Raw genomic sequence first — 22,952 nt, forward strand, 5'->3', positions numbered from 1 at the left:
GTAGGTCTTAGCAGATGTTAGGTAACTTTTCTCATATCCTTTCTGTGTGAGTACTATTGCTCAAAACAATACTAACTGGGTTAACAGTATGTTTTCTTCTGGTTTTCCTCAACTGCATATACACACTATTATCAGTTGATATTTTTTACTTCTGCTTGCCACTGTCAACAGACGAAAAGACCAACAGTACAGCCAGTGTTCGTCATAAGCTTCTAAAGGACAGCATTTCAAGCATTCTTGCTTCCCACTTAGCTGTCTATTGCTTGTTTTCACCAGAGCACAGGAAAAAGACAAAAAAAACTGTAACAAAGCAGAGGGACGATGAAACAGATGCAACAAGTGATGGTAAATATACTATGAAAAGTCCTTTTAAGGACTAGACAAATTCATCACCCTGTTCTAACCATTCTGTCTCAAGGTCAGGCTGCAGTTACACATAAAATCCAAGAAACAGCTCTGTTTCTTTAGCTTTCCTCTTCTTTCAAAAGGGTTTTAAGGGTTCTTTCCAGTGCACAACAAAAAACAGAATACTGATTCAGCAACTATATTAAGGTAAAAAACCCCGCTCTTTCACAGCACCACTCTATAGCATCTTCTTTCTTTTTCCAACCATGCTTTATCTTCCACATTGATCAACCAAGTTTGTATTATGATCAGCTGTACTATGGCTTATTCCCCTCTGTCTTATGAGCCCGACTGCTGAAACATCTGAAACGCTTTTCCATCAAAGATAGTGAACATATGAGGAGAAAGGATTACAGGTATAGGCGGCTACAGAACAAAACCACTGTCAGCAACTACAGACTTGTGCTGGGCGCTTCCAGGAGGTTCCCCAGCGTCCATCAGTCCACATTGGACTGCACAAGTGGCACCCTGCAAGAACCACAGAATTCTGTGCTGGGGACATCGTAGAGAGAATACAACCCCACTCCGCCACTACTGCTGGCCAGGCAGCTGGCCTCGCTAAACTGCTGAACCTCTCTAAGGATCTGGAAAAAGAACATAAAAAACCATTCAGAAATAGGAACAGATGAACCAGCTTTCTCCACAGCATTTCACAACAGGCTCCGAATCCTCCACAGGAGTGCACCTGTGAGGAGCCAGACCACTGCTTCCCCGAGCCAGCGCTCCCGGGCCGCGCTGCATCCCTTACCAATCCCACGGGCTGGCAGCCACCTGCGCCGAGGGCGCCTGGCGGGAACCCCCTTCCCCAGGAGCGGCGACGAGGGTGATGGGGCACCTCGGGGGAAGCTGCCAGCGCCCGACAGACAGATCGACAGCCCCTGACAGGGCAGGAATCACCTCACGAACCCCCCTTTCCCCTCGCCCCACTTTTTCAGGGCGACCGTTCGGGAAGCTGGGAGCTGTTCTGGCTGGGACCGCGGCGCCAGGCCGGGCGGGGTCTGAAACTTCCTATTAAGGGCACGGCGGCCCCGCGCCCCCAGCACCGGGCCCGCAGCGCGCTGCGGAGCCGCCATGGCGGGGCCCGCCCGCCGCGGCTGCGCGCTCCCGGCGGCGGGAAGCGGGGCGGCCCTCCCTTCCTTTCCCTTCCCCTCCCCATCGCTGCACCTGCTGCCGCGGGGGAGGGCGATGCGGCGGGGCCCGTCAGGCCGGGCGCGCTCTCCCGCGGGCGGGCAGGGGGGCGCTGCGGAGCCCGGGACGGCCCGGCCCGCCCGCCCCGGGGCACGGCACGGCACAGCACCGCCGCCCCGACACCCACCTCGCCTCCCCCCCTCGCGGCGGCGCCCCGCGCTCACCCACGCTCCGGTAGCCCAGGATCGCGATCTTGCGGGACTTGGACGGCGGCATCTTCTCCCCGCCCGGTCCCGAACCACATCAAGGGCGGCGGCAGCAGCTGCGGCGGCGGCGGCAGTAGAGGAAGAGGCGGCGGGCGGCTGATGGGGAGCGGGGCGCGCCGCCAGCGACATGCGGCGAGGGAAGGAGAGAGGGGGAGGGGCGGCGGAGCGGCGGCCCGACCGCACGGGACTCGCGGCGCCTGGCAGCAGCGGAGGCGCCCGCCCCACGTGACCGCCGGGCTCGCCAGCCCCTCACGTACCTGTGCGTCACGCGTCACAGGCCCGAGCGGCCGCCGAGGCACCGAACGCCCGCGCCAGGCGCCGCCAGCGGAAAAACTCGCTGCGTCATGCCTGCCTTCCCCCACCCCTCGCCCCGCCCCGCGCCCGCCGATCGGGCGGCGTCGCGGCAAGGCGGGCGGCTATTGGCCAAGAGCGGCGGCTGCGGTAGAACACGGCGTTCAAAGAAAGGGGCGGGGCCGGCGGGCGGAGGCGGGCGGAGGCGAGCGGGGCTGCGGATTGGGCGGAGGCTGCGCGCGCCGCTGCCTGGGGGGGCGGCAGCTGCGCCTCGCGCCGGGGGCCGTAACGGCCGGCGCGCGCCGCCTTACAGCGGCTCGGGCGGCTCCGCGGCGGGAGGGCGGCAGCGCCGGCGGACGGGGAACGGCCGCTCCCGACGCGCTCTTCGCTGTCTGTGTGTCTGTATGTCGAGTGGCGGAACGGTGTGTCGGGCCCCGGGCAGCCGTCGCGGCCTGTTGACCCTGAAGGCCTGCAGGACGTCGCCTCTGGGCCGCCTGTCCCGAAACACGTTACTGCACCCGGTCGAGACTTTTGTTTAAAACTGACTCCGCGCATCTTCAGATCGTTCGCAGATAACTGCTGGGGACGCGTCGAGTGTGAGCAGCTGTGAAGGGCTGCCGGCGGAGTGGAAATGGAGGGAGTGCATGTGCGTGGAGAAAAGCCGTCGGCTCTGAGATCCAAGCGGTGTTGACTCTTCCCCTTGGTGCTGCGTGTGCTAATGGTGACTGTGGCACTTAAAGGATGCAGAGTTTAAGGGAGAAAAACATGAATGACCCTTTTTCTTTCCTCTGCTGCAGTTTGGCTTGTATACACTACTGGTAATGTTTACTCGTTCCACGTTTTCTTGGAAAATGAGCATTACATAGGAAAAAAAAATAGGGTTTTCTATGTGCACCTTGTGTCGTTTGGGGATACACTGATAACATGCAGTTATGCCTGGGTACAAATGATAAAACTAAACCAGCCTAACAGCTTGATACTAAGGGCGATGGATCATCTCTCTGATCTCAACCACTCCTATTTACTAGGATTTATCTAGTCCGTAAGAATACAGGGAACTGAAGTAAAAGAATGCTATTGAGACAAAACCAATGTGCTTCTGAAGGAGCAAACAAGCTGTAAGGAAGTTATTTTTGGAGATAGTGTGATTGTACCTTTCATCTTTAGGATTATAGTATCTTGAAGACCGGGAATCTTAGGATCACAGAAAGGATCTTACAGGTCTCGTTCCAATCACCTTCCCCACCACCCCACCATAGGTAGGGACACCCTCCACGAGACTAAGTTGCTCCAAGCCCCATCCAACCTGTGCTTGAGCACTTACAGGGAAGGGGCAGCCACAACCCGTCTGGGCAACCTGTGCCAGTGCCTCACGACCCTCACAGGGAAAAGCTTCTTCCTAATATCTCACTTTATCCTTGGTTGGTTTGAAGCTGTTACCCCTTATCCTGTCACTACAGGCCCTTGTAAAAAGTCCCTCTCCAGCTTTATTTCCTTCGCCAAGTCCATTTAGGCACTGGAAGGCTGCTCTAAGGCCTGGCTGAACAACCTCAGCTCTCTCAGCCTCTCCTCACAGGAGAGGTAGCCTATGGAACAGCAGGTACAATGACTATTAGTGAGTAGGTACTCGAAGAAAGGATAGTTACTTCAAAAGAAAACAAGGTTTATTTAACAAGGTATTAACAAGGTCCTTTGTCGCTGATGGCTGTGGTGGATATTCTGTGCTCTCCTCTTCCAGCCTCTCTTTTCCACTCAGTACGGCAGAGGTTCCCACTTCTCAGAGTACCACACTGGAGGGATTGGTGCAACCCTGTCACTTGAATGGATTTGATGGACATGCAGAACCAGAGTACCATATAGAAATCTTGCCTTTTTGAGCACTGATCCTGTCCCAAGCTCTCCAAGATGCATGGTGGCTCTGTCCTGCCTGATGCAGATCAAGGTGTTCCTTTTTGCCTTGTGTTTTCAAGGATGTAAGTTTGTTTTAAAAAGACACAAAGATTGCAGTAGCCATAACTAGGACCATCCCATGTGTATCACTGCAGCAGTGCTGTCATCTTTGCACTTGCTCCTTCTGGAATCGTGCCCTGGTCCAAAATTTGGGCTATTTACTGAGCAAGAGGACTGAAGGAACTGAAGATGATACCTTTCCGTGATCTAAATGTATCTGGAAACACAAGTTTATGGTAGTTAGGCTTTCAATTTCCATATTCTTACAGTTCTCATCACCTGCCTGTGCTATTTAAGCCCTGTGCTTTTCAGCACTGAAACGTGTTTTCAGAACATACATTCATAACTTGCAACATGCCCAGAGTCATAAACTTTGGTATTATTTGTGATCCTTGCTGGGTTTGCCCCCTCCATTACACCTTGATTAGATCTTTCACACTTTTTCTTATCTTGCTCACCTTTTGGATGCTTATCTGTTTTGTTTCTGTGAACTTCTTCACTCTGTACTCCTTTAGACGCTCACCCCTGCAGGGCTTTTGTTCCCCTCCTTCAGCTGCCTTATTTACTGCCTGCAGTTGTGATAGGGTTGTCCCACACTGGGATATCCTCCACGCTTGCTCGGCTTGCATCGCACCAGGAACACACAATTCATCTTTCCTGAGCACAGATGTTTTTTAAACTTGCAGAAAAAACGAGTTTCTTTCACGGGTCCTGTGGAAAAGAATTGGCTAATAATCCTTACTAATAATCAGGATCACGAAAGTGCTTCCTTCTATGTGAACTGGGACATTGGAAATGCAGGCAAATACAGAGCTTTCAGGGAACTTTGTCCTTTCTCCATGCTCTAGGACTTGGCAGTGTTGCTGCGTGGTCTTTGGGGGCTGCTACTCACACAGGGAGTGTGTGCTCAAGCAGGGAGGAGAGGATCTGGATAGCAGTTAGGCAGGTCTTATTGCATTTTTCCTGCCCACACGGTTTAAACATTTCTCGAAGCACTCTAGTGAGAGGGTGAGGAGGCCTTTGGCTGCCACTGTCCAAGCAGGGCATCGTGCATTACATGAGCTCCTACCATTTCTATCTTCAGGGCTGAGCAGCCTTTTGCTGAAATTCTGATGATCAGGTTGTGATGTTCAGGTTGTGGACAGTGTTCATAGCTGTGACAGCTGTGCCTGTGCATTCCCTGGTCGTACTTCAGCTTCTTCGCATCTATGGTGTTTTCAAGATGTGCTGAGAACTACAAAGGCAGCCAGAGAACTTTGAGACAGGTGGTGTCCATACACCATGCACCTACACACCGGCTGTATTCCAGGCCTGATTTGTATCTCACTTCACCAGATATTCAGACCCAACATAGCCTTTGCATCAGTTCAGATGATAAATTACATTAGTTTTATTGTAAATTAGTTAAAACCAGACATAGTCAATGAATCAGGTAAAGCCTAGGTTCTGAAAGAGAAAATGCTTAAAGGGAGAACTGCAAGCACCAATGAAGTAGGAGTATGCGGTGAAACGTGGGGGAGGCTGCAACAACGGAACAAGTTTCTCTTGCTGCTCCTCTCTTTTTTGAGATGCAGGAAAAAACATGAGGAATTTCAGAGTAAATGTCACTCGAGTCAAATATGACTCTCAGTCACTGCAAAGCCATGAACACACTGCAACTCTGATTCTAAATGCTGCACAGCTCTGACTTGTATGTTCCATGCCTGTAACAGCAATTACCAGTATAATTACCAGCTCTGTCCTCTGGCAAACAGGGACCTTCCCAAGGAGTTTTGTGAAGTGTCTGGTGTTTGCACCGAGTATGCTTCCACAAGTACAGCACTGACTTTGCTGCCCACAGAGGTTACAAAGTACATCCAGTTCAATCTTACGCTTGTTCCTACTTCCTCCTGCCTTTTCCAATACTCAGGTATGCTGGTAAGAGGAGAACTAATTACTCAGTTCTCAGGGGCTACTGACGTCATGAGCTAATGCCCCGCAGCTCCTGTTATGCAACAGCCAGGGACATGCTCTAAAGATACTTTTTCCCTAAAGGAATGTTTGATGTATGAGCACCTGTCCTCGTTCCCTTCAGTGGAAGCAGGTCTGGTTTAGCCATCATAAACCACATGGGTACAAAGAGAGCAACTTTCAAAACTACATTTCAATTAAGACCTAAAGTTATAAGGCAAAAGTAGTGTCTGCACAACATTCTTTTTGCATAAATGCATGATGTGAGTATAGGGGTAGCATTACATTATTCAGAATTGACATTTTACTCTGGAAATTATCCTTAATATGGGTTCAGTATGGGAGCACAAGGTGTGAGTTTGTAGAAATATTTTAATTAAACTGGTTATTTCTAAAACTGTCTGGAGAGCTCACTGTGAGCAGTTGAAGAACCTGCTGCATGACAGGAGCTAGCACATGTCGTTTCACTTCTCACTGGACCAAAACTGGACTCCAACTTACCCTGTGTTCTCTCAAAAGACAGCAAGAAACGTTCCCAAAGCAACATGTTGTCCTGGAACCGCTTCAGTCTGATGCCTCTTGCCTGCTGTCAGGAAAAGAGCTCAGGTCTCAGAAAGTGAGGCTGGTTCTTTCCCAGGAGAATAATATTCCTTGGTAAAAGAAGATTAATGTTCCTTGGATACACAACAATTGCAGTTCAGCTCCCAGTAAACAGCAAGTACCATTCTAGGGGAACCTCATGATCTCTTAACTAAAACGATTCCAGAAATAAAATAAAAAAATGTTTTCATCAGTCAAGTGATCAATGCCTGGAAAGGGTTTTTTTCCCTCAGTTCAGAGCATTTCTAGATAATGAAAAATATTGATGGCTGAGGTCTACTGAGAAACATTTTCTTATATGTCAACAGCTAAAAATATTCAGAGTAGGTAAAACCCAACTTAATCTGCTCCCTTACAAGACCAAAAAGCCCTTTAAATTAACTCTCTTCCACAGCCACCTCTTGCTGGGTGAGGGAGGGAAAGCCCAGGAGTCAATCATGTGCTTTACGGTCCATCTAGTTAAAATAGAACCCACTTCTGCAGAATCACAGCCTCAAGATCATCCATGCTACTGCCCAGGTTTCAGCGAAGGCTGTGGGGAAGCTTCCTGCTACCCCTGTTTGCAGCATGGTCCTGGTGCTGGGATGGAGAGCAGTTGGAGCCAATGCTGTGGTCACAGATCTATAGGTACCGCCTGCTGCCTGTCCTGGGGGGAAAATGGACAAGAACTGGAGTTGAAATTTTATTTGTGCTTTTCCACAGCCGAGGCCTCACAAAAGCCATGTAGAGTTCTAGATCAAAGCTTGAGTTGCTCTGTCACTTTAATCTGGTACATGCAGCAGTGCTGCTGAGTCACTCCTCCTTTCTTCACCCTCCCGTACTTTATTCCCATCCCTCCCTGATCCTGCAATAAGCATTTTACTAGCTCTGGAGTAAGCTGATCTGTATTAAAAGTGACATGGTTTCTTCAGTTTTGTTTACTGCATCAGCACTGGTGTTTGTGCCAGTACAAGTGGATGCCTTTTGGCCAGTACTGCTGTTGTTCATGCTTACAGAGTTACACTGCAGCCCTCCTCATCACAAAGTTCAGAACTGAATTCCAGACAGTCTAAGTCCGGTTTGGTATCACTCCATAATCATTCCATAATTTTGCCAGGCCTATGTTCATAATGTGTGAACAGCATTTGTAATAATGTTCAAATAGGAAGTCGCTACATGGTTGTTCAAAAACTGCAAACTCATCCTGGCTTTCTGCATACTAATTTCTACAGGCAGGCCCAAAGCTGTCTGCATGGACCAGGGCCAAAAGGCTTTCTGCTAAAAAATGAACTCTATAAAAATGTACCTGTCAGTGAGGTTCCACCCTTACCTTCAAAAATACATCAAATAGAGGGCTGAAGTACAGGCCAAACCAGCTATTTCAATTGATGTTACCCAGTCAGAAAAGGGGTTGGAGAAGACTTGCCACTGTTTTCCACAGAGTAAGCAAGTGAGCTAAAGTCTAAGAGAACAGGACACCCCATGTACTACAGGGATGTTTTTATACATGAAAGACACCAATAAGAAGAAAATTTTCATGCATTTAGTTAAAAATTCAAATTGTTACAGAAAGTGGAAAAGTTCTGAAGAACCAAGTTTTCATTACTATTAAACCCCTCACATTTTATAAGCAAACTGAAAATTGTTGACCTTTAACCTCAAAGTTTATAAATGGAAAAACAACAGGTCAGTTTACTGCTCTGTTGCAGAACAGTATTCAAGCTGGAAGCACAGTGAGTCCTGCCTGCATTACTCTACCTTCAAAGTTGAAGGAAAAAGAAAATGCTGCTGTATCTATAGTTGACACTAATCAAAATGCACGTACATCTATACATGCAAAAGAACTTGGCAAGAACCGCTAAAACCAAAGTGATGTTGTAGGGTTTAATTTCTTCCATCTACAAGAATCTACAATTAGAAAAGTCTCATCTTCAAACTTTACAGTACATTTACATCAGCAAACACCCCACAGCTTTTCCTTGCTCCTCCACTTCTGTACAAATCATATACAATAAAAAGTTTCCGTTTTCTTGTACAAACATCGTTTTACACTTTAATACAGATGAAAATATTTTTCTCTGGCACCTCAGCTCCTCCACGGTGCCTGTTGTTTTACAGTACGGAGCACTTCTGATCTGTGCTTCTGAAGTCTTCAGCTCAAGTAATACAGACTGATCAACAGGCCACTGCTGCTGCGACTCCAAAGCTTTAAATAATGAGAAAATCTCCCACTTGTTTGTATAACAATCAACAGTTTATTAATGGATATGGTGAAATTTTAGCTATCCACCAAAGATGTGTAAAAAAATTGTCATGAAAGTAAAAATAAATAAAGCTGTTTTTAAAATCAGTCTTGTTTTACATCTCCGTTCAGAATGCAACATTTAACACAAAACTGTCATTGAAGTTTTAAAGAAGTCTACTGATATTCAAATTACAGCTTTTATGACAAATCTAATGAGAACTGAAACTGATTTGGTTTTAGGTTTAAAGACTTTCACATTCAAATACAGTGTCTCATTTAGCACAACACTTCCTTTGACAGTGATGGGCAACAGTGATGACATATTGCTGTATTTTGACATAAGGCACTATGATATGAATATGCCATACACTTGCCTTATGTCACATATATCCGTTGCTGACCAGTGACTTCTGTCAAATACAAAATGAAAAGGTTTCAGAATACAGTGCATTTTAATGAAGGACATCATGTGAAGTCTTCCAGCAAATGTTCTGAAGACGTTTGGAAATACAAGCCTACATTGGAACATAAGCTTTTGTCATGCTGCTTTTTTTTTGCGACATCACTGTGGGGAAGAGACTCATCATCCATCACTAAGTCCCGACACACATTCTCAACCATCCTGCTCTGTTCTACTGCAGTCACTCTTCTTGAGACATACTTGACCCAGAAACTTTGTTCAAGTTCTCCTACAAAGGCGTGTACATTCACAGCAGTCATTCACTTTCACTCTCTTTCTGTTTGGCACCTGTTAAGAGAAGAGGAAAGCACATGTGATCTCCTTACGCAAGGCGCTTGGCTTCCGGAAACGCATTGCTCGTGCCAAATGCTGGACCCTTGACTCACCACCTTATCGAGGTCTCAATGCTGGCCACCCTTCAGAAAGGATATGCCACAGGATCACTAAATGCTAACCACAGAGCGAGGAAGGCCTGAAGGCCACCATTGTTCCCAACTTCATCGGTAAGGTATTCTAAGGAACTCTTCTGGGCAGTTACTGAAAGTGGCTTTGGAAGATTCTCCCCAGCACAAAAATTGACTTAAAAAAATCCAATCAAAAACATCCCAAACCCACACCCCAAACTTGTCCATCAGCTCAGAGGCCAAGCTTAATCATCCTAATAGCCTCAAAAAATGAAGTCCTGCTTGAGAACAGACTATACAATTCAGTTTAACTACACGGTGGTGATGTACCCATTTTTCCTGGCTTGGCGGCAGATGCTGCTTACAGCAGGGATCTGAGAGACCTGTTCAGCAGGACTGTACAGCAATCAGACTCTTCTCCAGAGCCATGCTGGGCAACCACTGAACCCTGTGGTGAGTTTGGCTTCAGCAACCAACTCTGGAGAATGAGAATCTCTTGCCAGCAACCTGGAGTTACTACTTATAGTGTATAGTGAAAAACTGAAAGACTCAACAAGTACATGTAGTTTTAAAATCACAACCGATATTCTCCTCTCCTAACAGAGGCTAGTTTTAATTCCTTCCTGTCAATAATTTTTCCTTTCTAGTCTGTGAAAATGGACAGTCTTAGGATATGACATCTACTTTTAAGAGGTAAATCACACTCTGTACTCTACAAAGAAACCTACACCACAGATATCCTCACTTCAGGAGACAAATCCCAACCTAAAGTCAGGCAGTTGCCTGTGGAACTGTAATCTAATGCCTAACGGCTCCTAAAAACCACCTGCCCTCACCTCAGCTCTTCCAGTGGCATAATCCTGCTCTAACCCCTGTACTCAGTAATGGATTCTTCTGTGAGACAGTTTAGGGTGCCAAACTGACAAAACCCCACAGCTTTCTTCCTGGCTCAGTTTCCCATTAAGATCAATGAGTTAGAGCAGCTCTCAGAGGGATCTCATGACTGGGGATACTGCCACAGGCTGAACACCAGAACCATATGGCCCAGAGTACAGGAGCAGGAACTACCCTTTTTAATTAGAGAGCTCTGTTTATCAGCTAACAGAGTTGCAACTTCAGTGTCTACGTAATTCCAGTACAAAGCTCTTAGTTGGTCAGTCTCCAGATGAATCTTTTTTGCCTAAACTTTGCTCCATCAACAGTAAATTCTACTGTCCTTGGATCTTTCTATTCTCCAGTGACAAGGGGAACTACCTCCTCTGCCTATCTGTATGTCTCCCTCTTCAGAAGAACACGTCTCCCCCAGGATATCCATGTATTTGATCCAGGCATTTGGGCTGATTTTTGCTCTTCAGCCATACCTCTCACAGAAAGCTGGGTTACTTGCTCTTCCATTACAAGGAACCAGAGGCACTGACACCTAGTACCTCCAGCAGTATCACCGATTACTTCATTTCAGAGGAGAAATTTTGCTATTTGAAAAACGTTAACTTTTTAAAAAATCCACAGAGGGGAAAGCTTTACAGTATCACGTCTCTATCAGTGTCAGTAAGAGATCCCAGCTAAGGTCCTATGTAGACTTTCTCTTTTTGAAGGATGTCTCAATCTCCATTTGCTTCATCTGATTTTTTTTTTTTGAGGCAAAATTGTAATCCTCAAGACATTTTTTTTTGTTCCTCACAAAATCAAATGAAGCCTTTGCTTTAGTTCTTGTGACATTGAACTAATCTACGTGGTCAAAATTAAGCTACAATTAAGAACATAAAGCAGCTTAGTAGCTTGCGTAGAACTTAAACTCCCGCACCACCATCCCACCTCCTCCCCCTTAAACCAACCCCCCCCCCCCCCCCCAACCAATGGACAGAACAGCAGCAGAAATAAACCCATTGTTGGATACTCTTGTTAAAAATGAACCTGATCATGTTTAGTAATACACTAGAGATTTCTACCGCAGTAATTCTGGTGGCCTGGGGTGCCATCCCTGACACAGTTGTGCCAACCATACTCCACGGTGTGGATGGACAACTGCAGGGCTCTGAGGTGGCTTTGCAGAGCTAGAGGAAGGCACAGCACAGCTGCACCCACACGAGGAGCACCTGGCCAGAGGGTAGAAATTTAGGAAGGTGGGGAAGGCGCCCTCTTGTAGATGTTGTCTATACATGCAACATTCAACTTCATCCTGTTTTTCCTGTTCACATATTAATCAAGGCCTTCTTTTCCCTGTAAAGAAGATATATGAACAGCAATGACAGCCATAAAGCTTCAGCATGTGTTCTTCAGTGAGCAACAGACTGACAGTTAATACTGTCAGATTTTTCCTGAAGACACATGGATAGTGCATTTGGGGACTATGACCAAACAGTTCCAAAAAGTTGAAAATCAGAAGTTTGTCACTGCCAAATAAACCCAGCAAAGTATACACACTGCCATAAGTCATTTGGTAAAGGTCAGAAAGCAACATCCATACCTGCAGGCGTGAGTACCAAAGCCTGTAGAATGTCAGAAAGGGAGATGATACCCACAATGCTATCTGCTTCATTCACTACCACCAAACGATGAACCTGCCATCGGAGAAAAGATTGAGAGATCTTTGCCTGATCTGAAGTAATTGCTAAAGCAAAGAAAACAAAAAAAACTTCAAGTAATGTGGAATGAAGACAAGTAGGAAAAAAAAGGAGTGGTTCAAAATGTTAGCAAGATCAGTCTCACACAGCAATACAGACATGCTTGCCCTACATAAATGAAAACTAGCGCATGTTTAAAAAGCACACTGCTATCTGTAGTGCCAATAAAATCAGCTTTGATGTGACAGGTAAGCCAAGATCTAGTCTTCAAAATACTTATGTTCTCAAAAACTGGCATTCACATCAAACACTTTTTCCCCAGCTTACAGGCTCTATCCAACTCAGCCTGCAATGTCAAAAAATTAGAGTAATAAACCAGAGCTTCTTTCTGAAAAATACGTTCTCAACAGAGAGACAATTTGTTGTATCTTGGAAAGTCCAAGTTGGGTTTAATTCTTCTTGTAGGGCTACACAATTGGAGTGTCAGATTGGCTCTAAAACAATTTGTTTTAAACAGATCGTTTAAAACAGAAAAGAGGATTCAACTTAGCTGTGCAAACTCTGTGGAGTTCATGAACACGAGGACACGACTTGGAAGAAAGCTTTATCAACAGTAAGACTGTATTTTCAAATAATGGTCTTATCCTTACAGACATATCCTGTGAAACATTTTATGCTACAAAACTTTTGTCCTAACTGTAGGGAAAGTAACTGGATACTCCTGTATCCTGAGGCTCATCACCCAGAGCAAGCCACAGAAGTGTCAGACCAAGCCAGTGCCCTAATGTCAGTCCTGGCACTAGAGCCTATTACAGAACCTAAATGTCAAAGCTGAACCATCTCATAAGTAAACAATTCTAAAAAGAGTGTTTGTTAAAAGCCGAGAAGCCTACAGTGTGTTTACTTTTTACCTATGTGAATTCACTCCCTTCACTGCTTGAAGTTCAAATAATCAGATATAACGGTGAAGGGAAGTGAAACTAATTTTTCTCACCTTCTCACAGAGACGACAGCAAGAAAGCTGCATCAGTCTTAATAGATACGTTAATTTATGGTTGAGGTTGACCACTTGGTTGCTAGTCAAGATAGAAAATAAGAGGACCTCTGAATTATTTAAACACTCACACCTACCTGACACAGGGAGGGGAGAAAAAGAGGAGGGAAGGGAGAGAAAACATCGTGTTTTCTTTTTGATAGAACTATCACCGAATGGTTTGGGTTGGAAAGGATGTTAAAGGTCATCTCATTTCAATTTCCCTGCTGTGGGCAGAGACACCTTCCACTAGACCAGGTTTCTCCAAGCCTCATCCAACCTGCACATGAACACTTCCAGGGTTGGGGCAGCCACAACCTGTCTGGGCAACCTGTGCCAGTGCCACACTATTCTCATAGGAAAGAGCTGCTTCCTAATAGCTAGTCTAGATCAACCCTCTTTCAGTTTAAAGCCATTACCTGACTTATCAATGTTGCTGATACTTTAGATAAGATTATTAGTTTTTGTATATGCACATATTTAATAATTTCATTCTTCTCTCAGTGTAATGAATTCAAGAAAAATGGACATTGTTTCATTTTTCATTTACAGTAAGATCAAGCACTCACGTGGCAGCTAAAAATAGTCTGTAGTTTCACCTGTCTCACTTTTACATATAATCTCACTATGTTTAGACTGAACTGAAGGGTAGGAGTTGTTCTTAAACCCCAAATGTCTAAAGCTTCTTGCAATAGCAATAAAATAATCCAAATCTGAAATCTATATATCAGCAGTGTTAAAATTACTCCATCTCAGGAAGAAGCTCAAGCATAAAAATTGCTTAATGGAGATTTTAAGGGGTTATTAACAAAGTGGAAGCTTTACTCATATCAAATATGTGCACAGTTACAGCCCTGAAGATTAAAAAAAACACACATCTTGGAATTGAAGATGTAGAAGCATCTAAATGATCACACCTCACACACACACACACACACTGATTTACTTCTGTAGAGGGTCATAACAAGGGAGGAAGGCCTATATACTCATTCACCCCTATGTCTAAGTAAGTTCTCAGTACTAACAACCAAGAGAAACAGCAAAAAAAGAGTGAAAAGCACACAGCTAAGTTATTTACAAAAGCAGCTAGTGAGGGCTTCTTCACAATAAACTCTTTTCGGTCTGTTTCACAGTACTTGTATGAAAGCAGTGCAGGACTCCACACGCATCAACTAATTGTACAATATGCTAATCAACCTAACTATAAGCTGGAGTTGAAAGAATTATTTCTCTCTGCAAAACTTGTTGCAGGCTTGGAAGAAACTTCATTCATTCCAAAACAGCTTTGCAATCAGTTCTGTTAATGTTGCAGAACAAAGACAAACAACAAAGAACTATTATAGATGTACCATACAATATTTTGCACATCCCTGTAAGTATCTAAGTCTATAAAGCCAACTGATACTTAACATGTGTAGTTATGAAAAAATATACTTTCCCTAAGTATCCAAAATAACTTAAAAAGGATGTACTATTTATGAGTTTGGTAATACATCTTTTAATTTATAGTGAGGGGAAGAAATAAAAAGACGACTCACCTCAGCCTTCACTATTCTATCCACAATGGTCTCCAGTGTTTCCAGCATACTACACTTTACAACACCTTCAAAATACTGAGAACGGTGCTGTAGGGCTTGTGTCACTGTGATATCTAGGTTATTATATGTTTTTTCAGCAGCAAGATTCTGAAAAATAACAAAACCCACCCAAGGCACATAACACATCTCAGTACTTCATAATAAAGCACTCAATAAAGTAAATATTTTGGCATTGAGGAGATACACATTTCTGGTGTAAACTGAGCCTATTCCAAGTCACATATTAAGCAAAGCAGATGCTCTTCAGCTTCAGTTTTTGGGAACAGTCAAGCATGCAATTATGTTAAACACCATATGACAGGCTGCGTTAGTGGATAAAAACGTTTTGGTGATACACTTTAAGTTATTTAGTTTGATGTCACCAATCCTGCTCCTGCCATGAAGGGGAAATGTAAAGATGTTCCGCGGATTTTAGAATATACTTTAAGAATATACAATTTGTTGCTTTGTTTTCAATAGGATAGGGGAGGACACCAACTGCTCTCAACACCACCTGTGAACTAAAACTTATTGGGGATCTAGTAGAATAGGAATGAAAGGGTCTCTGCACATTTTAATTTGTGGGCTTAAACTCCCTCTCCTGGACTGTGCTGGCACTGACATTTGACAGCAATAGACTACTATAAAAATAATGTCAATGAAAACCCATCACCACCACTAAAAGGAAGAAGACTGAAAGAGTTTCAAAGCTGACAGTCTCAACTTTCATTTTAAGAACAGGAGCACACTGGTAGTAAGAAGACTTTGCCCAGACCACCAAAAATTTTCTTTGTAGGTGAGACCATAGCAATACTTTGATAGTATTGGCACATCTGGGCCTATTGATTTTGTGCACTGAAGCACCAAAGGAAGAATCACAGAATTTTCAGGGCTGGAAGGGACCTCGAAAGATCAAGTCCAACCCCTCTGCCAGAGCAGGCCACCTACAGTAGGTCACACAGGAACTTGTCCAGGTGGGTTCTGAATGTCCCCAGAGAAGGAGACTCCACAGTCCATCTGGGCAGCCTGTTCCAGTGCTCCCTCACCCTCACAGATCTTGTTGAAGCAGACTGATGAAAAACTGGAAGCTTCAGAGGTGATTATCTTTTAAGATTAGAATATTTTTCACCCTTTTTAACAAAGTAGTATATGTGAGGACAATATCAAATAATAACACATGGCCTAACTCTTTCCCATGTTACTAGGTGGGAGCAAACCATTAAATCTTAGTCTTTGTAGAGAACTTTATTTTTCCTGATCCAAATACATGACTTTTGCAATGAAATGATCCAGCACCTCTAAAAATCCCACAACTTTTGTTGTCTCATCACTTAGGAGAAAAGCAGTAAAAAACATTAGGAACCCTCTTCCTTTTCATGTCTTTCTGAAAAAAAGAATGTCAAATAAAGGAAGCACATCCTGCCTCAGTCTAACACAGTTACAAAAGAAATTGAAACAGTGAAATAACTGTGAAATGTCATTGGTTTTGATATGTTGGATCACTCTCACTACAGCTACTACCTATTTCCTGACCTGCTTTTACCTTGCACAGTAGAGAACCCAAAAGAATGACAAACATCTAGGAGAGACAAGCAGGAACAGTGACACCATAAAATTTTTAGTCTTGTGAGTGCTATTTGCCACCAGATATATTTATAAGCTTGAAGTATTTTCATTTAGGACTGTTCTCCATCATTCTGAAAGCAAATCTATGCAGTGTTTCAGGCATCTGGATTATTCACTAGCACCAGCAGCTGATGGAATAAGCAACTTGAGCACTTAAATCTCAAAAAATCAACATAGTTAGCAGAGGTTCCAATTAGAAGGCAGATACATACAGCTGGGAATGGACAGGGATACTAAAACCCTAACTATATTTCTCAAGTTTCTGAAGACCACAACACTAGAAGAGCCCTTACTTTCTGAGGCTGGCAAAGCATGGCTGCCATCTGACTACGGTGTTGCACTCCTGAGGGAAAAATCTGAAACAGTGGCCTGGATTAGAACTAAACCAGAAGGACTACAGATGCAGTACCCTGGAGTCAGAGGCTCACCCTAATGAATAGGCCAAGTAGTTGTAATTCACTGAGAAAGGTAAAAATACACTGACTGCATGGAGAAATCTGCCTTTTTTTTTTGAAAATGGACTGTGGAATGGCACCAGCTGGGAAAAGAAAATTGTCTCTCAAAACCAGAAACAAACATAAAGTGCCTACATGCTTTTTGTAAGAGCCAGATGTCCCTTTCGGTAATGTCCAGAGCAGTAAATGCCTGTGTGCAATGTATTATTACTAAGGATAACTTAATTTTATTTTTTTGGTAAATATTAACAATGCTGTGCAGAGTGAGTTGAATCTGTTTTGTTCAGTTTGTTAACTAAAGCCTAAGGAACAAAACAGCCATAACTGATATATCAACAAATCCATTTGCAAATGCTTTATCTACATAGAAAGTATTTAAATGGAATAAGAGATATACTTACTATTACATCGAATTTGGAATAAATATCTACAACTTTTCCTAAAAAGAAAGATAAACGTTAATAAAGTGCTTAAAATACAAAATTAGTTTCCTTGCTTCCTGCTTTGTTATCTTAAAATTATACAGAAATAAAACAGATAGGTCAAGAAGGAAAGATGGAAAAAAGCTACTCAACAAACCATGAAGTTCTTGCAAGACTATCAGCCTACATCTCACATAGGGAATATAAAGAAATATCTTTCTCCCCCTCACCCTTGTTTTTGTGAGTTTTTTTGTATGGTTTTTTTTTTTTTTTAAAACCAAAACAACCCAAACTTTTTTTTTTTCAGGTTTTCTCCTCTTCCTCAAAAAAAAATCAGTCCAGGGTTCATCACTATTCATCCTGCCACACTTTTGGACAAAGAAGATCTGACACATACCTGACTCATCTACAACAGGTAATGCTGATATCCTTCTCTCTACAAATATATTCAAGGCTTTAATGATAGGAGTGTCTGGATGTATGAAGGCAATGTTGTGGTAAGTTCCTATTCCAAGTTCATCCAGATTCTTCTTCATAAAGGCAGGCTTTGGCATCTCTGACATCTAGGAAAGTCAGAATAAATGTATTTACAGTGCAGTTTTCTACACCTACCATGTTTCCCAGTGTATTTATTAAGAAATATGTGTCCACTTGTCCATCTGCAAACTCCAGATGATTGCTGTAGATTGTTATAGTAATCTACTATTAGATTAACATAAAGCCAAAACAAGCTCAGACCTGGATGCATTACTCCTGTTCAAAGCAGCTCTAAATTAAGACTATGTAACTAAGTTCTTTGCTCATTTGATTATTTTCACAGTAGCCCATCACTAAACACTTTTGATCCCATGATATGTTATTCCCACTGAAACTGGAGAGAGAAGATAGCAAAAGATACAACGCTCATTTTGAATTCTTGTTGCTTTTTTTTGCCTCCATTCCTGAGACTAATGTAAGCTACAGTGAGTAATGATAATCTTGCCTCTGGGAGACAACTGATTCCTTTTTTCTACGTAACCAAGCTTCTGAAGCTGAGGATATCTTCCAGAAAAGACAGTATATTACTCAAATAATCAAGACAAATACTTTATGTTTAGGTATCTTTAAAGTAAACCTAAGTAAAGGTAATGTAGAGATCCTATATGAAGCTTTATTTTTTCTGTTATCAAAAAAAGATACAGATACAATAAATAGGGAGGTTTATCAAGAAATTTCTGTACTAAGATTTAAATTAGCTAAAATTAAAGATACCTCCGGGGGGAAGGTGGGGGGAAACAGTCAAGCAAAGCATAACTTGAAATACTTACAAAAAGCTGGAGAAACTTGAGGATTCTTTTATGCGTAAGTATATAAAGTGCATTTCCACTGACTGGATCTATAACTGGCAATCTGTGGATTTTGTTTTTGATCAATGAATATACAGCATCAAAAAGGCTGAGGAGAAAAACAGTAGGGTTTTTTAAATGATTCTAGCTGACAGTGAGTCGTGTCAAGTGATATATACACATATTTAAAAACCCCCATAAAGTATATATGATTAGCAATTATTTGCTTTATCTTTGTTGTTATAGAAAACAGAAGTTAAGGGATTTTAAATTAACTTTTGCAGCTGGTAAAACACATCAACAATTACAATGCTTATGAACATATAAAACCAGTAAGAAAATGTGATGGAAAAATGACTTTTTGTGGTAGAAAGTATAGCAGAAATATTTCTTTAAATGTGTGAATTGTTTTTCCAGGGAGTGCTGTGCTCACAGTATCCCTGCACTCAGAACAGATCTTTCTGTTCAGAGACACACAGTGAAAAACAGAGTTTTCTTGAACTTAATGCATCTCAATCCCAAACTTCTGTAACATTTTCTGGGAAGAGCATTTTCATGGATGAGCACATAGATACAATTAAGCCAAAACAATTATCTAATAATTTCATTGAATTATTATTGAGGATTGGCAAAAAGTTATTCCTGGGAGATTTGAACCACTCCTCCAGACACTGCAAACTATGGTTTAGCAACACTCTAAACTATGCAATTCTGCTCTTCTTATAAGTAACATTTTTTTCTTCTCCTTGGTCCTAGTAAGACCAAGCTGACCAACTGTAATAAATTACTAAGTAATAACACCCGTCAACTTGAATAAATGCCTATTTACTGAAGCAGGCTTCTTCCTATATGCAATAAGCTGTATGTTCTGAGTCCATTACAGAGATGAATTACCCCCATTTGATATACACGGAGTCAAAATTCCCACAATTGCACTGTGGACTCCACTCCTGGAGCAAGCACTTAACTAATCCTAAGTGCTGCTGCCTGTCACAGAACCCAAGTCCATTTCTGGATCAGGTCTCAAGTTGACTTGCTGTATCCTTTTATATATCTCCTACTGCATCTTCTTTATTGCAGTATTTCTCTTGCTGCATCTCTGACTGAAAGCAAATTGTACTTTTGTTGTCTTAATGATATTCTTTGCAACCAGTACCATTTCAAAATATGTTCCTTATGACTTAATTGAACAACTTGGTCATGACTTAATGGCAATTCTACTGAGGATACAACATACCATTACTTTGAGGTAATTACTAAAGCACCCTTCACCAGTTTCCTTTGTTAGAGCATAAGCAGTCCTATTAACACCAACTCAAAAGCAAGAATCAGAATTTCACTCTCCAGTTCAATGATTAAGTAGTATTTGAGTTGCTAAGTGAACAACTAAAGCTCTCTCTCAAGTTACCTTTGGTAAGCAAAACGCTTTAAAAACAATTTCTTTCAAATTCCATCAAGAAAAAAAAAAAGATAGTCATTGCTATTTTAGTGAACACATCTAGTACAACAGAAAAAACCCTACATAGATACTGTCTTTCCTTTAAGTTAGAAAATACTGTAAGTTTTCAATTACTGTGATTGCAGAGGAGAAGGCAGCTGAAAGGCTCTGTGCAGTTTACTTTCATGAAATAAACATGACTTGCAGGCTAGCTTGAAGGGTCATCATGTTGCCCTTTTTTTGCATCTTTTTTGGGCAATTCATTTTGATCCATGTCTGGTTCATTTACCAGAAAAGTTACATTTATAAAAGACAAAAGTTTTACTAAAAATTATCTTCTTTAGGTAATTAGAGAGTCCTCACTTCCAATAAAAACACTCACACACCTTCTTGATTCTATATACATACAGTCCTTCACTCTTGTACTCTAGTTTACAATACAAATTGTTTCTTATTATATAAAGTAGTCTTAACAGTCTTGAGATGAAGTTAATTGATTTCAAATTAAACAGACTGAAAAAGCCAACTCCTACCTTGCATCTGGGGAGATGTTCACTAAAGGTTTAAACGTCTCTTGTAAATAAAGCTCTGTGTACAGAAAATGGATAGACTATTACTACCTTATATGAAACCATTAGCTTTTTTTATTAAAGCATTTTATGAATTAATCCCCACAAAACTAAGTGGAAGACAGACAGCAACATATACAGTTATTCTACCACTTATGCACCTTCCTCTAAACTGATATTATAAAGACAAAACATTTAAAAGCAGCACTAAACTCATTACCACCAGGGGTCATTGCAACAACAGCAAATAATCCTTGACCCGTTCCTTTTCTGTGAGGGTCTGCTGCATGGAGTACTTCTATATATTATTTCATGACATATAGACTATTTTAACATAAAGGCTTCTTCCTGCATTCAGCACTTCCATTCCCATTCAGCATGTTGTATGAATTTGTATTCACATCATTCAATTCACACAGGCACAGCTTGCTGCTCATCCATCAGTTAATGCGTAGGGTCATCTGTTCAACCACACTGCCTTTCACCATACACTCATCAACTCCATAGCCACACGTGCCACCTTAGTGTAGTTTTTCTCCTTCTTAAAGGGTGAAATGGTACTAATCATAAACAAGGGACAAAACAGTATATAGCCCAGATTACTCAAGTTCACATGCTGTTTAAGGTGGGAAAAATAAGCAGCAGGAGCCAAAACAACAAGCTTTTAGTATTTCTGCTTTCATTAAAAAATATAAGAAGGGAGACAAGCTAAGTCTGTGATAATTTAAATTCTCTATTTTTTAGCATAGTGGATTTTTAATTTATCAAGCAAATAGTAATAATTCTTACCCCTCCAGGTTTCTATCTTGTGCTCCTCCAGTTCATAAATCTGAACCTAAAATGGGCATGACAGAAAGTTTAGCTTCAAGTATTAGTTTTAAACCCAACATCATGAACAGTACTGTACGTATCCTTACATTTCATTGCAGACAAGCTAACAGAATAAGAACATTTCTTGACAATAACAAGAAAGGGTGAAATCCATCTCAGTTTAGAGTACCACACTGGATCTATCATTTCAGGGGAGAGGAAAGATCTTTAACCTGCCTCAGTTTGTAGTTTAGATCTCTTCTAGTCTCAAAGGCATCTCCTCAGTAACTTACCTCACCTTTAAATAATCACACCAGAGTAAACCCTCTGATAATTCCTTACACATCCAAACCAGTAAAAAGCTTACCCTGATCACTTGACTTCTTAGCTAGCAGGGTTGAATTTTAGTGTTACTTTAATACAAACAAGCAAGAACACTTGATTTAGTACTCTGCTCAATCAGAAGAACCAACATCCTATTCCTTGCACCTCCACATTTAATGTTTTATTGCTGCTACATTCTTCAAATGTTTTCAAAGGCTGCACAGAAGCCGTGCATGTTCTCAGCACTTCTCCCGTGCCAGCTATACTGCCCATCTCACTTGTGTTCAGCTAGTTACATGAACGAAACAGGCAATAAAAAAGCTACACAAATATTAGTTTTCTGCTGGTTTAGCTTTCTTAACCAGCTCACAAAAAAGACAGGCAAATAATATTGGATAAAGGATGCAGCAAGTCTACACTTTTTGATGGCACTTATCATCAAACCAGTAATAATACCCGCAAGGGTCCAGTCTTTGAAGGATAAACCAAAAGAAAACCAAACCAAAAAGACCCAGTCACACCAACTTCCTGTTGTTCAGCAGCTACTTCAAGTTCTTCGTCAAAAGATTGTACAACCTCCTCCTTCCATTTTGCAGATGCCTTTCTGAAAATGTTTAATATGTGAAAGCCACTTGTAATACTAATTGCATTCGCTACAGCCTGTGTCAAAGGTGTCTGTCATCGCTCACACGGCTCTTCTCTGTCAGGCACCTCCACAAACACTGAGGAAGCCCAAGAGTTTATAGGTGAAGGGAAGAAGTCTCCACAAAGCTCGCTGTGTTTATGTTCTAGGTTTTGTCTGGGCCAGGTTTTGGTAGCAGGGGTGGCTCCAAGCAAAGAGCTGTCAAAAGCATGCCCTGTATTTGACAAGGCCAGTGCCAATCAATTCTAAGATGGACCTGCAGCTGACCAAGGCCTGGCCAACTAGTGATTGAGGTAACACCTCCATGATTAACGGATCTGAGAAGGGGAAGAAGTTGCTGTGCAGTTGCTGAACTGCAGCAGCAACAGGGAGTGAGAATGTGAGAACATCTTTGCAGGCACAAAGGAGAAGCAGGGGGAGGAGGTGCCCAGACACTGGAAGAAAGATTCCCCATGTGACCTGTGGTATAGTCCATGGTGAGGCATCTG

General features: G+C 42.5%; 2 protein-coding genes across 5 annotated transcripts in view; both read right to left on the reverse strand.

The window, feature by feature from the left end:
* RHEB (Ras homolog, mTORC1 binding) overlaps positions 1-2,050 on the reverse strand; it is a 42,074-nt gene extending 40,024 nt beyond the window's left edge. For both annotated transcript variants that reach the window (XM_061997060.1, XM_061997061.1), the window contains exon 1: positions 1,758-2,050. In XM_061997060.1, coding sequence (XP_061853044.1) covers positions 1,758-1,809 — 52 coding nt within the window. In that variant the 5' untranslated portion in view covers positions 1,810-2,050. The remainder of the gene's footprint in view (positions 1-1,757) is intronic.
* Positions 2,051-8,426: 6,376 nt separating this feature from the next.
* The window catches only part of PRKAG2 (protein kinase AMP-activated non-catalytic subunit gamma 2), a 234,775-nt gene continuing 220,249 nt past the window's right edge, over positions 8,427-22,952 (reverse strand). For 2 of the 3 annotated variants that reach the window (XM_061997050.1, XM_061997051.1), the window contains exons 6-13: positions 21,477-21,522; positions 20,652-20,706; positions 18,663-18,789; positions 17,753-17,918; positions 17,335-17,372; positions 14,814-14,960; positions 12,146-12,239; positions 8,431-9,562 (exon numbers count right to left, since the gene is read on the reverse strand). In XM_061997050.1, coding sequence (XP_061853034.1) covers positions 9,531-9,562; positions 12,146-12,239; positions 14,814-14,960; positions 17,335-17,372; positions 17,753-17,918; positions 18,663-18,789; positions 20,652-20,706; positions 21,477-21,522 — 705 coding nt within the window. In that variant the 3' untranslated portion in view covers positions 8,431-9,530. Of the gene's footprint in view, positions 9,563-12,145; positions 12,240-14,813; positions 14,961-17,334; positions 17,373-17,752; positions 17,919-18,662; positions 18,790-20,651; positions 20,707-21,476; positions 21,523-22,952 lie in introns of all 3 variants that reach the window. The other variant, XM_061997049.1, reaches the window with a different exon arrangement.

Source organism: Colius striatus, chromosome 5 (assembly GCF_028858725.1).
Source record: "Colius striatus isolate bColStr4 chromosome 5, bColStr4.1.hap1, whole genome shotgun sequence".
NCBI classification, from domain to species: Eukaryota; Metazoa; Chordata; class Aves; order Coliiformes; family Coliidae; genus Colius; species Colius striatus.